This window comes from Palaemon carinicauda, chromosome 9 (assembly GCF_036898095.1).
Source record: "Palaemon carinicauda isolate YSFRI2023 chromosome 9, ASM3689809v2, whole genome shotgun sequence".
NCBI classification, from domain to species: domain Eukaryota; kingdom Metazoa; phylum Arthropoda; class Malacostraca; order Decapoda; family Palaemonidae; genus Palaemon; species Palaemon carinicauda.
This window is the reverse complement of record NC_090733.1, coordinates 148,455,913-148,472,996: the sequence shown is the minus strand read 5'-3', so window position 1 is coordinate 148,472,996 and position 17,084 is coordinate 148,455,913. Positions and strand designations below refer to the sequence as shown.

Below are 17,084 nucleotides of genomic sequence, written 5' to 3'. Positions count from 1 at the left end.
TTCAGTGCGAATGGGCCCAGGCTCCTACCAGGGTGAACACCTGTGCAGTATACAGTCCAAAACCCAAAGTTTTGAATTTATATACCATGCCATAGGGAGAGAAACAGAGATTCTTTTGATAGGACTGATGAATAGGTATTTAGAAGCAAGCATCCTTCAGATCCACTGAAAGCCTGAAGTCTCCTTCTCTAATAGAACTCAGCACAGAATGAACCGTTTACCATTCTAAACTTCATTTGAAGAACAAGCTCATTCAGTGGAGAGGTCGATGACCAATCTCCCGCTGCCAGTCGACTTCTTCACCGGGAAGACTCCACCGTAGTAGCCCAGAGACTCATCTCAAATGAATGACTTCTTCAACATATCTTCCCCTTTTGTTTGTAAGGCCAGAGCTTTTGATGTTGGAAGATCAGTTGAAATCAGAAGTAGTAGTACCCATCCTGAAGGATACTCGCTACACAAGGCCCCATGTCCCTGTCAGGTTGCCCAATGCTATAACAGGCATACCCCTACTCTTGGCAGCAGGAGAGGAATAATGCTAGTACAGTAATAGTATTCCCCTTCCCCTCCCTTCTTCCTGTCATATACCCTCATGGAGTGACTACGTTGAGTGGCTCCAATGGGCTGTGCATGCACAAGCTCCTTTCAGGTGGAAAAGGTTGCAGATGGTCCTCATCAGGGTTCAGTATGGGCCCTAGAGGCCTTCCTTGCCCCTGATTCTGCAGTCAAGGGCAAACCCAAGGGTTTGGCCTCCAAAGGGCCAGGGATCCTGAAGAAGACTGCGCAATTGATCAGGGAGTCCTGCAAAGTAGTTCTTCACATTTCCATCACCACCTAGATGTGCCTCCTTAGAAGGATAAACATAGCATCCCGCAACAATGTGTTACGAAGTGTCAGAGCTACCTTTGAACCAACCTTCTTTTAGAATCATGACACTATGTCATCCCTCCCATTCAAAATCAAGTTGCCCCACTAGGTCACTGAGTGGTATTGCCCCTCTGATTCATTGACTGGTGTGCAAGAAAGGTCACTGTCTACCCACTGGACAGCAAAAGACTCTGGTATTTCTCAAAAGACACCAGGGTTGATAACCCCGTTGACTTTGCAAAGTAAGCAACCGTACCCAACCACTGGTCAAGCCACAAGACAGCTTGGAGAGAGGCCATGGCAGACGATTCAATGGTCGCTGACTCAGATGCCAAGAAGGATGTGCTTTCTGCCTTGAGTCTCCCCAAGATTTGCCCTAACAGTACGAACCCTAATGGGTTAACCTGAAGAGGTGATGATATAGCCGTCTCTGGCACAAAGAACCTTTTCTGACTTGAGAATGTGGGGGAAGGGAGATCTTCTTTGACCAACTGGAAGCAAGGGAGTTCTCAGATCAACAGATCTGATTGTTAACTTGATGCAGGGGCAAACTAGCCAGCACTGGCCAAGGCAGCTCCAGAGATGGCCTCAAACCTTGAAGGGCACTAAAGTGCCAGTCAATAATAGAAGTTTTCCCTGAAGGCAGACAAGGTCACTTCATCCAGCCATGATGCAAGGACATCCACAAGTGAACGCTATGACTCTGGATTGTCTGCCTCTGTTGGTAGCTTGGCTTAGTACCTTAGCGGCAGACAAATCCTGAGTAACCCTCATACCCCTCAGACTAGAGCATGCGGCAGGCTGCTTCAAAGACTAACTCCCCTACACACTGATACGAGAGTTCCGACCTAATGACAGACTCCAAGTTCAACACACATAACAGCCAGCATTCACTTCCACAGAAAGTTAAAAAAAAAAAAAGAAGATTAAAGCCTTTGGATAGATCACAACAGTATGTCCATACTAGTTTGATGCTGAAGACAAAAGTGAAGAGTCCAACTGATGGAGGGGGGAGGGAGGCAAGGCTACTCTCTCATGCGCACCACCTGTCATTGACTACGGTACCTCATTACTGTACAGTATTCAACAGCTGTTCCAATTACACTGAAAACATTCCCTATTTTAAGGTATGATAGGTTTGTATACGTGTAGGAACAACTACTATTTTCCTGCTTGCTAAAACCCCCTAAAAACAGTGTAATCTGAGAAGCAATTGTTTGTATCTTTATATGACCACAAGAACTTGTTGCAATATCCCTACCTTATCCCTTAGCTGATGTGCCAAGTGAAGAGCCGTAGTTAAACAAACTAGAACTGGGCTTAACCACGGAACAGCACACTCTGCTTGCACACTCTCAAACTTCATAGTGCCTGCAGCATTGGAGAGATGATAAACAGCTAAAACCAGCTTGTGTGCTTGTAGGTAGAAACTTACAGCCAAGTCACCAGGAAGTGGAGGAGTCAATGATTTCTGAAATAACAGTAATTTTGGTGAGAACCTTCAGTAGATAATTCTATATTATTTCTGAAAAAATCAATTTTGATTAGAAACCTTAAGACCTAAAGCAATTCTTATTAAACAAAATGACTAATGGTTAATGTTATACAATAAAGTTCTCATGAAATTACAAAATCTACCACATAATACAATTTCCTATATCAAATAAAAAATATAGTAAAATATTAATGAAAAATGAAAATTCAACAAAACAACTCTTACTAAAATTGCAATACAATATGGAGTTAAGAAAATTATATGTATCGCAAGTGACATTAACTATAATGCATTGCATACAGTACTGTATGTTAAAGCAATATGTATTTTTTCTTAGTCATGCAAGCTTAAGTCCTTTAAAATAGGGATAAGTTTTCAGCAGCTCTGAAAGGGCTAAAGATACAGTAGTGTAGTTGGTTAACAACAGGTGATGCAAGAGGGAAACCCACTCCTATCTGCTTGTAAAAGAAAAGTCACTTTTGTCATTAGGCCAAGGACTGAGACGGGTGGTTGTGGTGGGAAATTTAATCTAAAGAATTCTGGTTTGTAAGAAAAATACATATACCTTTTAAAATTTGTTATTTGTTCCCACACGTATATAAACCTTTTGCCATTCAAAACAGGGAGACTCGCTCATTGGTGGAGGAAGTTTCCTGGAACCAAACTAGAAGGTTCTAGTGTTCCCTTGATATGTCATCCTTCCTGATCCCATGCAGCAGGGAAGATGACTCCAATAACCTACTCATATTGTGGCTAATCATATAGAAGCTCTTAGGGCCTCGGCCAGTACAGTATTGGCTTAAAAGGAAGCTAGTACTAGACCAAGGAAAACCCATCTTCCTAACAAGGATATGGTGTCGGCAATATCTAAACAGAAACACCACGAGAAATGGCTGGTGGGAGATCACCACATCCCTTTGCCAGGAAGATGGAGAGGTTGCTTCTTAGCAGTAAAAGAGACCAAAGCAGTACTCAATCATCCAGGTAAATGATAAAGAAGGGACAATCAAGCACCTTGATCACTTGGCCAGTGCTGAAAACGATTGGCTATACAGTCGGCATGGGTGATCAGCTTCGTCCAGGGCAGTCCCTTAGATCAGTACAACTGTATTAGACCCAGGCCCCAGCATTCTGCCCCACATGTGAGCTGGGAAAATATTCTCTCTAAAAGAGGAGAGATCACTTGAAGTTCTGTGGGACTTCTACAAATAGGCCTTCCTGGACTTCAACTTTCTTTTTCTGAGAAGAATCATCGGAATCATAATCGGATGAGGAGGATAGCTTTACACTACAGCATATCCTCACCTCATTAGCCTGAGAATTGAGGATTGGTCCAGCAGAACTGATCACCTGATAATGGTGCAAATAGCGACCACCATTGCACCAATCTCCCCTAGTTGTCAAACCCCGAAAGTACTGCTTGTTTATTAAACTCCATCATGGCTCAAAGGTAAACAGTGGTAGCTGGTAGCCCAAGTGCACAATCACTAACCAATTCCACAGATATAGGTTGGTGTATGAGCTATGCCGGCTACAATCAGTAATGGCACGAGGAGTAGCGTAAACAATACCTAACTTGGTCTACTTTAGAGTCCTGAAGATCAGTCAGAGATAGGACCTTTCACCTCCAACTGAAGAATCAGCGGTGCTGTTACCCCAAACTCATGGTTGCTAACCGACCCTGAAGGTATCAGTCAATGCAATAGCTCTGTATTAGTTTGAGGAGCTACAGTGAACAAGATACCCATTAACACTTTGGTACCACTAAGAGTAATGATAAGCACACTGGTTTTGAGGAGTCAGAAGTACCCCTTACTTAAATAAATTTAGAAGATATATTTAGAGGACTTGAAATTCTTCTATATATTGTTTACAGTACCAAGTTCCATGTTGCCAAATGCAATTGGAATCTAAAATAGTAGAACAGGTTTTCTCGGGTACTTGATTCTCTTCTTGACTAGAATTTCTCGACTAAGTGCTATTATTCAAGTGATGATTCGAGTTATTCTAAGGTTCTCCCTTTTTGGTTGTGAAAATTGCATGGTATTTTTAGTAGGTATTTGGTTAGGTTTTTATCTTTCTCCATCATATACACACCTCCAATATATGTGTAAGGACTACCTGGTAAGTTTCATTTAAAAAAATGGATATTTAATAAAATCTATTATTTAAGTACTTACCAGGTATTCACTGAATTCCCTCCCTCCTCCCCAGTTCTAGTAATGTTTAGAGAATTATGATATTTTAATTATAAAATAAATTTTTGAATATACTTACCCGGTGAATATATAATAGCTGCAACTCTGCGGCTCGATTGACAACATACTTAAAAAACTCGCGAGCGATCGCTATGCAGGTTGCGGGTGTGCCCACCAGCGCCAACTGTCGGCCAGATACCACTCTTGAATGTAAACAAAACCTTCAATTCTTCTCGTCCCGCTGCGTCTCTAATAGGGAGGAAGGGAGGGTCATTTAATTTATATATTCACCGGGTAAGTATATTCAAAAATTTATTTTATAATTAAAATATCATTTTTAAATATCTAACTTAGCCGGTGAATATATAATAGCTGATTCACACCCAAGGAGGTGGGTAGAGACCAGAGTTAAATATGTTTACAGCGTATAAGCTAAGAGTTTTTTCATTTTGACAGTTATCAATATAACAAAACCAAAATAAATAGGTACCTGGTAAGGAAGTCGACTTAGACGATTACTCTGCCTTGTAAGTCTGTCTTCCTCACGGAGCCCAGCGATTCTCTTAGGATGCTGACAGACTCCCAGGAGCTGAAGTATTAAGGGCTGCAACCCATACAACAGGACCTCATCAAACCCCTAATCTGGGCGCTCTCAAGAAATGACTTTGACCACCCGCCAAATCAACCAGGATGCGAAAGGCTTCTTAGCCTTCCGAACAACCCATAAAAACAATATTAAAAACATTTCAAGAGACAAATTAAAAGGATATGGAATTAGGGAAGTGTAGTGGTTGAGCCCTCACCCACTACTGCACTCGCTGCTACGAATGGACCCAGTGTGTAGCAGTTCTCGTAAAGAGTCTGGACATCTTTCAAGTAAAATGACGCGAACACTGACTTGCTTCTCCAAAAGGTTGCGTCCATGATACTTTGCAGAGATCTATTTTGCTTGAAGGCCACGGATGTTGCTACAGCTCTAATCTCGTGCGTCTTAACCTTAAGCAAAGATCGGTCTTCCTCACTCAAGTGTGAATGAGCTTCTCGTATTAACAATCTGATAAAATATGACAAAGCATTCTTTGACATAGGTAAGGATGGTTTCTTAACTGAACACCATAACGCTTCAGATTTACCTCGTAAAGGCTTAGTACGAGCTAAATAGAACTTAAGAGCTCTTAACAGGGCATAGTACTCTCTCTAATTCGTTGCCTACCATCTCTGATAAGCTAGGAATATCAAAAAATTTAGGCCAAGGACGAGAAGGCAGTTCATTCTTGGCTAGGAAACCAAGCTGAAGAGAACAAGTGGCTTTTTCTGACGAAAAACCGATGTTCTTGCTGAAGGCATGAAGCTCACTGACTCTTTTAGCCGAGGCCAAGCACACCAGGAAAAGAGTCTTAAGAGTGAGATCTTTCAGGGAGGCTGAATGTAAGGGCTCAAACCTGTCTGACATGAGGAATCTTAGGACCACGTCTAAATTCCACCCAGGTGTAGCCAAACGACGTCCCTTAGAGGTCTCAAAAGACTTAAGGAGGTCTTGCAGATCTTTATTGTTGGAAAGATCTAAGCCTCTATGCCGGAAGACCGAGGCCAACATGCTCCTGTAGCCCTTGATCGTGAGAGCTGAAAGGGAGCGAACTCTTCTCAGGTATAAGAGAAAATCAGCGATTTGGGCTACAGAGGTACTGGACGAGGATACGGATACTGACTTGCACCAGTCTCGGAAGATTTCCCACTTCGATTGGTAAACTCTAATGGTAGAAGCTCTCCTCGCTCTTGCAATCGCACTGGCTGCCTCCTTCGAAAAGCCTCTAGCTCTCGAGAGTCTTTCGATAGTCTGAAGGCAGTCAGACGAAGAGCCTGGAGGCTTTGGTGTACCTTCTTTACGTGTGGCTGACGTAGAAGGTCTACTCTTAGAGGAAGACTTCTTGGAAAGTCTACCAGCCATCGAAGTACCTCGGTGAACCATTCTCTCGCGGGCCAGAGGGGAGCAACTAACGTCAACCTTGTCCCTTCGTGAGAGGCGAATTTCTGCAGTACCTTGTTGACAATCTTGAATGGTGGGAATGCGTAAAGATCTAGGTGAGACCAATCTAGGAGAAAGGCATCTATATGTATTGCTGCTGGGTCTGGGACTGGAGAGCAATAGATTGGAAGCCTCTTGGTCATCGAGGTTGCAAAGAGATCTATGGTGGGTTGACCCCAAGTCACCCATAGTCTCTTGCACACATCCTTGTGGAGGGTCCATTCGGTTGGAATTACTTGACCTTTCCGACTGAGACAATCTGCTAGAACGTTCAAGTCGCCCTGGATGAACCTCGTTACTAGGGAGATGCCTCGATCTCTTGACCAGATGAGCAGGTCCCTTGCGATCTCGTACAGTGTCAGTGAGTGGGTACCTCCTTGTTTGGAAATGTACGCCAAGGCTGTGGTGTTGTCCGAGTTGACCTCCACCACTTTGCCTCGAAGGAGACTCTCGAAGCTTATCAAGGCCAGGTGAACTGCCAAAAGCTCCTTGCTGTTGATATGCATGCTCCTCTAACTCGAGTTCCACAGACCTGAGCATTCCCGACCGTCCAGCGTCGCACCCCAACCCAAATCCGATGCGTCTGAGAAGAGAACGTGGTTGGGTTTCTGAACTGCTAGGGGAAGACCCTCTCGTAGACTGATATTGTCTTTCCACCAATTCAGGCAAGTCTTTATTGTTTCGGAAATCGGGATCGAGACCGCCTCTAGCGTCTTGTCCTTTTTCCAGTGAAAAGCTAGATGGAATTGTAGAGGTCGGAGGTGTAGCCTTCCTAGCAAGACAAACTGCTCCAGGGATGATAGAGTTCCTACTAGACTCATCCAATTCCTGACTGAGCAACGTTCTCTCTTCAACATCTTTTGGATTACGAGCAGGGCTTGATCTATTCTGGGGGCCGACGGAAAAGCCCGAAAAACTGGACTGCGAATCTCCATCCCTAAATACAGAATAGTTTGGGATGGGATAAGCTGGGACTTTTCCAAGTTGACCAGAAGTCTCAATTCCTTGGTCAGATCTAGAGTCCAATTGAGATCCTTCAGACAGCGATGACTGGACGAGGCTCTGAGAAGCCAGTCGTCCAAATAAAGGGAGGCTCGGATACCCGATAAATGGAGGAATTTTGCCACATTCCTCATAAGCCTCGTAAACACGAGAGGAGCAGGTCTTAGGCCAAAGCACAGGGCCCGAAACTGGTACACCACATTGTCGAAGACGAATCTCAGAAAAGGTTGGGAATCTGAGTGAATGGGGATGTGGAAGTAAGCGTCCCTTAGGTCGAGAGAGACCATCCAGTCTCCCTTTCTGACCGCTGCTAAGACCGATTTTGTGGTCTCCATGGTGAACTTTGTCTTTGTGACAAAGACATTCAGAGCACTGACGTCTAGCACCGGTCTCCAACCTCCTGTCTTCTTTGGTACTAGGAAGAGACGGTTGTAAAACCCCGGTGATTGAAGGTCCGAGACTTTGACCACCGCTCCCTTCTCTAGCAAAAGAGACACTTCTAGTTTCAGGGCTTGTCTCTTTGCTTCTTCTCGGTAACTGGGAGAGAGATCGATGGGGGACGTCGCTAGAGGTGGTTTGCGTACAAATGGGATTTTGTACCCCTCTCTGAGCAACTTCACAGACTGTTGATCTGCGCCTCTCTTCTTCCAGGCTTGCCAGAAGTTCTTGAGTCTGGCATCTACTGCTGTCTGAAGTCGCGGGCAGTCAGACTCTGCCCCGCGAGGACTTGGATCCTTTCCTCTTTCCTCTCTTCCCTTCAGCACGAGTACTTCCCCTGCCGGGGGCTCTGCCACGAAAGGGTGGAATAAACCTGGACGCTGGAGTGTCTATCCTAGGTCTAGCAGACAAGGCAGACAAAGGGGGAGCTTTGCGAGCCGGGGACGCAACCAGGTCATGGGTGTCCTTCTGCACTAGAGACAAAGCTATTTCCTTAACTAAAAGTTCAGGAAACAAGAATTTAGACAAAGGGGCAAAGAGTAGCTCAGATCGTTGACAGGGCGTCACTCCTGCTGACAGAAAAGAGCACAGAGACTCTCGTTTCTTTAGGACTCCTGACGTAAACGAGGCGGCGAGTTCGTTAGACCCATCGCGGATGGCCTTATCCATGCAGGACATAATGAGTAAGGAGACATCTCTATCGGCTGATGAGATTTTCCTACTCAAGGCTCCCAAACACCAGTCAAGGAAGTTAAAAACTTCAAAAGCCCTAAAGATGCCTTTAAGTAGATGGTCCAGGTCTGAGGATGACCAACTAATCTTCGAGCGTCTCATGGCAAGGCGGCGGGGAGAGTCTACAAGACTTGAGAAGTCGCCCTGGGCAGAGGCAGGAACTTCCAAGCCGAGAACTTCTCCCGTGGCATACCAGACGCTCGATCTAGACGAGAGTTTAGAAGGGGGGAAGGCAAAGGCCGTCTTCCCTAAGCTCCTCTTGGTTTCCAACCAATCGCCTAACAGCCGTAAAGCTCTCTTGGATGAGCAAGAGAGAACGAGTTTTGTAAAGGCTGGCATGGCAGCAGGAATGCCTAAAACAAACTCAGACGGCGGTGAACGAGGGGCTACAGAGACAAAGTGTTCAGGGAACAACTCCTTAAAGATGAGCATGACTTTTTTAAAGTCCATAGATGGCGGAACTGCTCTAGGTTCATCTATATCTGATGGGTGATCCTCAGGCTGAGGTTCAGCAGCGTCCTCATCCGAAAGTTCCTCATCTGATAACTGATGAGAAACAAGCAAAGGGGTAGGCAATGCTTGACACGCAGCGTCCGACCGCACTGGTGCATAAGTGACGGAGCAGGACGCAGCGTCCTGAAACTGCTGAACAGTCTGGGAACTGTCAACAACAACAGGTGCGTGAGGATGCACAGCGTCCACCCGAGACTGCTTAGACCGCCTGGGTTGTGCAGTCAACACCACACTGGGTTGCGGAGGTTGACGCACCGCGTCAAAACAAGTCAACTCTGATGGTTGGTGAACGTCCTGAATGTCACCAGGCGCATCAGCGAGTTGCCTAACGTCCACATGCGGCTGAAAATCCACACGGGACCGCATCGGGTGAGGTACAACCCCAACTGGTTGACGTGAGAAAGCTACATCAACGTCAACAGGACGCACAACAGAACGCTTGGGTGGCTGACGGCCAGTATCCCCATGAGATAAACGGCTAGGTTCAACGGAAACCTTCTCTGCGTTGTAGTCTGCCATAAGGGACGCAAGTTTAGACTGCATGTCCTGCAGTATAACCCATTTAGGGTCCACGGGAACGGGTGCGGTAACAGACGGGGTTAGCGTCTGAGATGGCACAACTTTGCCTTGCTTAGGCGGCGAGCAGTCATCCGATGACAGCAACGGGTCCGAACTGTCCCAGTGACTACATCCGGGACGTTGGCCTTGTCCTGAAGGGACCGACTTGCGTTTCAAAGGCCTAGAAACCTTGCTCCATGGTTTCTTGCGTGAAACGTCTTCGGAAGACGAGGTAAAAATGGGCTCTCTCGTCTTATGGTAGGGGCGATCTTGACGAGATACGCCTGATACCATAGAGGGAACGTCTGTTCGCTGATCAAGGCCTCTCGAACCCATAAGTCGTACGACATTGCTTCTCCCCTGGGCTTGGGAGCTTGCAAGAGGTCCCGGACTAGGTGAACGACAGGCACGAACAGACGAACCCTCGGTCGCAACACTGTTCACAACACTTTGCGCACTGATCACTTTCCCACTTTCCGCCGTGGCACTCTGGCACTTAAGATCCTTCACATCAGCCATGAGTTGGTTACGGTCACTCGCTAACGCTTCCACTCTCTCCCCCAAGGCATGAATAGCACGCAACATGTCTTGCATGGACGGTTCCTGAGTGCTAGGAGGGGGGTTAGGAACAACCACTACAGGGGAAGGATTAGGTTCAGGGGCATGTGGAGAGGAAAAATCTACGGACCTAGATGAACTTCTCCTTACCCTATCTCTCTCTAGTCTGCGTGTATACTTATCATATTTGATCCAATCGAATTCCAAAAGGCCCTCGCATTCCTCACACCGATCTCCCAATTGACAGGTTTTACCCCGACAATTGGAACAAACAGTATGAGGGTCGAGAGAAGCCTTTGGAAGACGCCTATTACAGTCCCTAGCATTACACTTTCGAAATCTAGGTACTTGAGAAGGGTCAGCCATTTTGAATTAGTCAATGAAAATTCCAAAAACAATCCAAGTCATCAACAAATAATCCGATTCAATAAAGAGTTCAAGAGTTTATGTTGAGGAAAAAACACCTGTACTGCGAAAGCTCAAACCAAATTAAAGTACTTCACCAAATATGATGGGAAAACTCCAGGTTCTACAGCGAGTAAAAGTACGTCTTGTTGTCAACGTCGACAGAGAAGAATTGAAGGTTTTGTTTACATTCAAGAGTGGTATCTGGCCGACAGTTGGTGCTGGTGGGCACACCCACAACCTGCATAGCGATCGCTCGCGAGTTTTTTAAGTATGTTGTCTGTCGAGCCGCAGAGTTGCAGCTATTATATATTCACCGGCTAAGTTAAATATTTAAAATTTAGGTGCTGTACGCATAATGTACAGTTCTATGACAAATCAGATTAAATGATGATTCTTCCTATGGAGCGGCTAGTTGTGTGTTCACCCAGGGACACCACCTATCAGTTCAACTGGCATTCACAAGGGAGAGGGAAATGGGAGGGGGGGGAAAAATTTGTTGTTAAAGGTCAGCACAATAAACTGATAGCTTTGATGGATAAAGCATAATGACTGCCAGGTAAGTTTGATTTAAATAATATGAATAAAGTTAAAAATCTTTACTGAAGCTACAGCCATCATACAATTTCTACATGATGTACACGAACAAAAATGCTTAAACAAGTTTAAACTATAATACTGAACATAAAAGAGTAAGTGACAGCCAACAAAAAAGGACCCTTGAAAAATATCAAAATCAAAATATCAACCAGTACATACTAACCATATTTCTGCTACTCATTAATTCATCAATGGTCTTCTTTCTTGGAATGAGGAGACTACTACGGCCCTTTTGCAAGAGTTTGATCAACTGTCCTAACACATTTAAAACTTCACTACTGGTCCTGGAAGTAAAAAAATGTTATTTTCTTTAGTAAAATAAATTTTTGAATATACTTACCCGGTGATCATGTAGCTGCAGCTCTGCTGCCCGACAGAAAAAACCTACGGGCGGAATACGCCAGCGATCGCTATACAGGTGGGGGTGTACATCAACAGCGCCATCTGTCGAGTAGGTACTCAAGTACTTCATGTCAACACAGAACCAATTTTCTCCTCGGTCCACTGGGTCTCTATTGGGGAGGAAGGGAGGGTCCTTTAATTCATGATCACCGGGTAAGTATATTCAAAAATTTATTTTACTAATGAAAATAACATTTTTCAATATTAATCTTACCCGGTGATCATGTAGCTGATTCACACCCAGGGGTGTGGGTGGAGACCAGCATACATGTTAACATTAGAAGCTAAGTATTCCGTATTTCATTTTAGCAGTTATTCAAAATAACAAACATAAAATTAATAAGTACCTGGTAAGGAAGTCGACTTGAACAATTACTCTGCCTTTTTAAGTACGTCTTCCTTACTGAGCCTCGCGATCCTCTTAGGATGCTGAGCGACTCCTAGGTGCTGAAGTATGAAGGGTTGCAACCCATACTAAAGGACCTCATCACAACCTCTAATCTAGGCGCTTCTCAAGAAAGGAATTTGACCACCCGCCAAATCAACCAGGATGCGAAAGGCTTCTTAGCCTTCCGTACAACCCAAAAACAACAATAAAAAACATTTCAAGAGAAAGATTAAAAAAGGTTATGGGATTATGGGAATGTAGTGGTTGAGCCCTCACCTACTACTGCACTCGCTGCTACGAATGGACCCAGGGTGTAGCAGTTCTCGTAAAGAGACTGGACATCTTTAAGGTAAAATGATGCGAACACTGACTTGCTTCTCCAATAGGTTGCATCCATTACACTCTGCAGAGATCTGTTTTGTTTGAAGGCCACTGAAGTTGCGACAGCTCTAACTTCATGTGTCCTTACCTTCAGCAAAGCATGGTCTTCCTCATTCAGATGAGAATGAGCTTCTCTAATCAAAAGTCTGATGTAATAAGAAACTGCATTCTTCGACATCGGTAAAGAAGGTTTCTTAATAGAGCACCATAAAGCTTCTGATTGTCCTCGTAAAGGCTTCGTACGTCTTAAATAGTACTTAAGAGCTCTTACTGGGCATAGGACTCTTTCTTGTTCATTTCCAACCAAACTGGACAGGCTTGGAATCTCGAACGATTTGGGCCAAGGACGAGAAGGGAGTTCGTTTTTAGCTAAAAAACCAAGCTGTAAGGAACATGTAGCCGTTTCAGATGTAAATCCTATGTTCCTGCTGAAGGCGTGTATCTCACTGGCTCTTTTAGCTGTTGCTAAGCAGACGAGGAAAAGAGTCTTCAAAGTGAGATCTTTAAAAGAGGCTGATTGAAGCGGTTCGAACCTTGCTGACATCAGGAACCTTGAAACCACGTCTAAGTTCCAACCTGGTGTGGCCAACCGACTCTCCTTCGAGGTCTAAAAAGACTTAAGGCGGTCCTGTAGATCTTTGTTGTTGGAAAGATCTAAGCCTCTGTGGCGGAAGACTGCTGCCAACATGCTTCTGTAACCTTTGATCGTAGGAGCTGAAAGGGATCTTTCCTTCCTTAAGTGTAAAAGGAAGTCAGCTATCTGAGTTACAGAGGTACTGGTTGAGGATACTGAATTCGCCTTGCACCAGCTTCGGAAGACTTCCCACTTTGACTGGTAGACTTTGAGAGTGGATGTCCTCTTCGCTCTGGCAATCGCTCTGGCTGCCTCCTTCGAAAAGCCTCTAGCTCTTGAGAGTCTTTCGATAGTCTGAAGGCAGTCAGACGAAGAGCGTGGAGGCTTGGGTGTACCTTCTTTACATGCGGCTGACGCAGAAGGTCCACTCTTAGAGGAAGAGTCCTGGGAACGTCTACTAGCCATTGCAGTACCTCGGTGAACCATTCTCTCGCGGGCCAGAGGGGAGCAACCAACGTCAACCTTGTCCCTTCGTGAGAGGCGAACTTCTGCAGTACCTTGTTGACAATCTTGAACGGGGGGAACGCATAAAGGTCTAGATGGGACCAATCCAGAAGGAAGGCATCTATGTGAACTGCTGCTGGGTCCGGAATCGGTGAGCAATAATTTGGGAGCCTCTTGGTCATCGAGGTAGCGAACAGATCTATGGTGGGCTGACCCCACAAGGCCCATAGTCTGTTGCAAACATTCTTGTGAAGGGTCCATTCTGTTGGGATGATCTGACCCTTCCGGCTGAGGCGGTCTGCCATGACATTCATGTCGTCTTGAATGAACCTCGTAACTAGGGATATGTTTCGATCTCTTGACCAGGTGAGGAGGTCCCTTGCGATCTCGAACAACGTCATCAAATGAGTCCCTCCTTGCTTGGAGATGTACGCCAAGGCTGTGGTGTTGTCGGAGTTCACCTCCACCACCTTGCCTAGAAGGAGGGACTTGAAGCTTCTCAAGGCCAGATGAACTGCCAGTAGCTCCTTGCAGTTGATGTGCAGTGCTCTTTGATCCGAATTCCACGTGCCCGAGCATTCCCGACCATCCAGTGTCGCACCCCAGCCCGTGTCCGATGCGTCCGAGAAGAGAAGGTGGTCGGGGGTCTGAACAGCCAGTGGCAGACCTTCCCTGAGAAGAATGTTGTTCTTCCACCAAGTCAGTGCAGACTTCATCTTCTCGGAGATAGGAACTGAGACCGCTTCTAGCGTCATGTCCTTTCTCCAGTGAGCAGCTAGGTGATACTGAAGGGGTCGGAGGTGGAGTCTCCCTAACGCGATGAACTGGTCCAGCGATGAAAGCGTCCCTATCAGACTCATCCACTGTCTGACTGAACATCGGTTCTTCTTCAGCATGCTCTGGATGCATTCTTGGGCTTGACTGATTCTGGGGGCCGACGGAAAAGCCCGAAAAGCTTGACTCTGAATCTCCATACCTAGATATACTATAGTTTGGGATGGGACGAGTTGGGACTTTTCCATATTGACCAGGAGACCCAATTCCTTGGTCAGATCCAGAGTCCATTTTAGATTCTCCAGACAGCGACGACTTGACGCAGCTCTTAAAAGCCAGTCGTCCAAATAGAGGGAGGCTCTGATGTCTGCTAAATGCAGGAATTTGGCAATATTCCTCATCAGTTTGGTAAACACTAGAGGTGCCGTGCTTAGGCCAAAGCACAGGGCTTGGAACTGGTATACCACCTTCCCGAAAACGAACCTTAGAAAAGGTTGGGAATCTGGGTGGATGGGGACGTGAAAGTACGCGTCCTTTAGGTCTAACGAGACCATCCAGTCTTCCTTCCTGACCGATGCTAGAACCGACTTCGTCGTCTCCATGGTGAACGTCTGCTTTGTGACAAAGACATTTAGAGCACTGACGTCTAGCACCGGTCTCCACCCTCCTGTCTTCTTCGCCACTAAGAAGAGACGGTTGTAGAAGCCCGGGGATTGATGGTCCCGGACTATGACTACCGCTCCCTTTTGTAGCAAGAGAGACACCTCTTGCTGTAAAGCTAGCCTCTTGTCCTCCTCTCTGTACCTGGGAGAGAGGTCGATGGGAGTCGTTGCTAGAGGGGGCTTGCGCAAGAATGGAATCCTGTACCCCTCTCTGAGTAACTTCACAGACTGTGCTTCTGCGCCCCTGTTCTCCCAGGCCTGCCAGTAGTTCTTGAGCCTGGCTCCCACTGCTGTCTGAAGAAGGTGGCAGTCAGACTCTGCCTCTAGAGGACTTGGAACCCTTCTTCTTGTTGCCACGTTGACTTTCGGCACGAGTACCTCCTCTGCTGGAGGCTCTGCCACGAAAGGGCGGAATGAACCTAGACGCTGGTGTGTCCATCCTAGGTCTAGGCACGGAAGGTAAAGATGTGACTTTGCGTGCGGATGACGCCACCAGGTCATGAGTGTCTTTCTGGATCAACGAGGCGGCAATCCCCTTGATCAACTCTTCAGGAAAGAGACACTTCGAAAGCGGAGCAAACATCAGTTCTGACTTCTGACATGGGGTGACTCCCGCCGACAAGAAGGAGCAAAGGTGATCCCGCTTCTTGAGAACTCCAGACACGAAAGAAGCCGCAAGCTCGCCAGACCCATCCCGTATGGCTTTGTCCATGCAGGACATGATGAGCATGGAAGATTCCTTATCAGAAGGGGAGGCCTTCCTGCTCAACGCTCCCAAACACCAGTCCAGGAAGTTAAAGATCTCGAACGCACGGAAAACTCCCTTCAAAAGATGGTCCATGTCCGAAGAAGTCCAGCAAATCTTGGAGCGTCTCATAGCCAGCCTGCGGGGAGAGTCTACCAGACTTGAGAAGTCGCCCTGGGCAGAGGCAGGAACTCCCAAGCCGAGAACCTCTCCCGTGGCATACCAGACGCTAGATCTGGAAGCAAGCTTGGCCGGGGGAAACATGAAGGATGTCTTCCCAAGTTGCTTCTTGGCCTGCAACCACTCTCCCAGTACCCTTAAAGCTCTCTTGGATGAGCGAGCGAGTACGAGCTTCGTAAAGGCAGGAGCTGCTGACTGCATGCCTAAAGCAAACTCAGAGGGAGGTGAGCGTGGAGCTGCAGACACAAACTGGTCCGGATATAACTCCTTAAACAGTGCAAGCACTTTCCTAAAGTCTAAGGAGGGAGGAGTAGTCTTGGGTTCATCGATGTCTGAGTGTTGGTCGTCCAGATGAGCAGCTTCGTCGTCATCAGAGATTCCTTCATCTGAATGCTGAGGAGGAAGCGGCAAAGGAGTAGATAAAAGCTGAACGGCTGAGTCCGGCAGCACGGGTGCATGCGTAGCTGCACTGGATCCAACGTCATGCCGCTGTTGGTCAGTCTGAGAGCTGGCAACAACCAAAGCGGAGTGGTGGCGCGTAGTGGAGACCACCGTGGGTTGCTGAGGCTGAAGCACCACGTCAAAACACGGCAGCTTGACTCCACCCTCCTGCTGTTGTGGTAGCTCACGCACGTCAACGGAGGGTTCCGCACGTCGGCTAACGTCAACTTGCGTCTGGCAGGGTCGACTACGCATAGGTGGTGGAGCTCTCACAGCCGGAGTGTGGGAGCAGGCAGCCGCAGCGTCAGCTGGGCGCACAACCGTGGCTGGTTGTAGACTAACGGGTGCAGCGTCAACCTTCTCAGCACGATACTCCTGCATGAAGGAAGCTAGCTGAGTCTGCATAGACTGCAGCAAAGACCACTTAGGGTCTACAGCAGCTGGTGCGGCAACAGACGGAGTGATTGCCTGCTGCGAAACCACTCTACCTCTCTTGGGAGGTGTGCAGTCTTCGGAGGACTGCGGCGAGTCCGAACTGACCCAGTGGCTACACCTGGGCCGTTGGACTCGCTCGGAAGGGACCTTGCGCTTGAGAGGTCGTGAGACCTTGGTCCAGCGTTTCTGTCGAGAAACCTCTTCCG

At 46.8% G+C, this 17,084-nt stretch overlaps 1 protein-coding gene across 1 annotated transcript in view; it reads right to left on the bottom strand.

Annotated features, from left to right (window-relative positions):
- The window catches only part of LOC137647256 (protein rogdi-like), a 75,777-nt gene that overhangs the window by 12,876 nt on the left and 45,817 nt on the right, over nt 1-17,084 (bottom strand). The window contains exons 5-6 of the mRNA XM_068380650.1: nt 11,556-11,676; nt 2,129-2,338 (exon numbers count right to left, since the gene is read on the bottom strand). Of these exons, the coding sequence (XP_068236751.1) occupies nt 2,129-2,338; nt 11,556-11,676 (331 nt within the window). The remainder of the gene's footprint in view (nt 1-2,128; nt 2,339-11,555; nt 11,677-17,084) is intronic.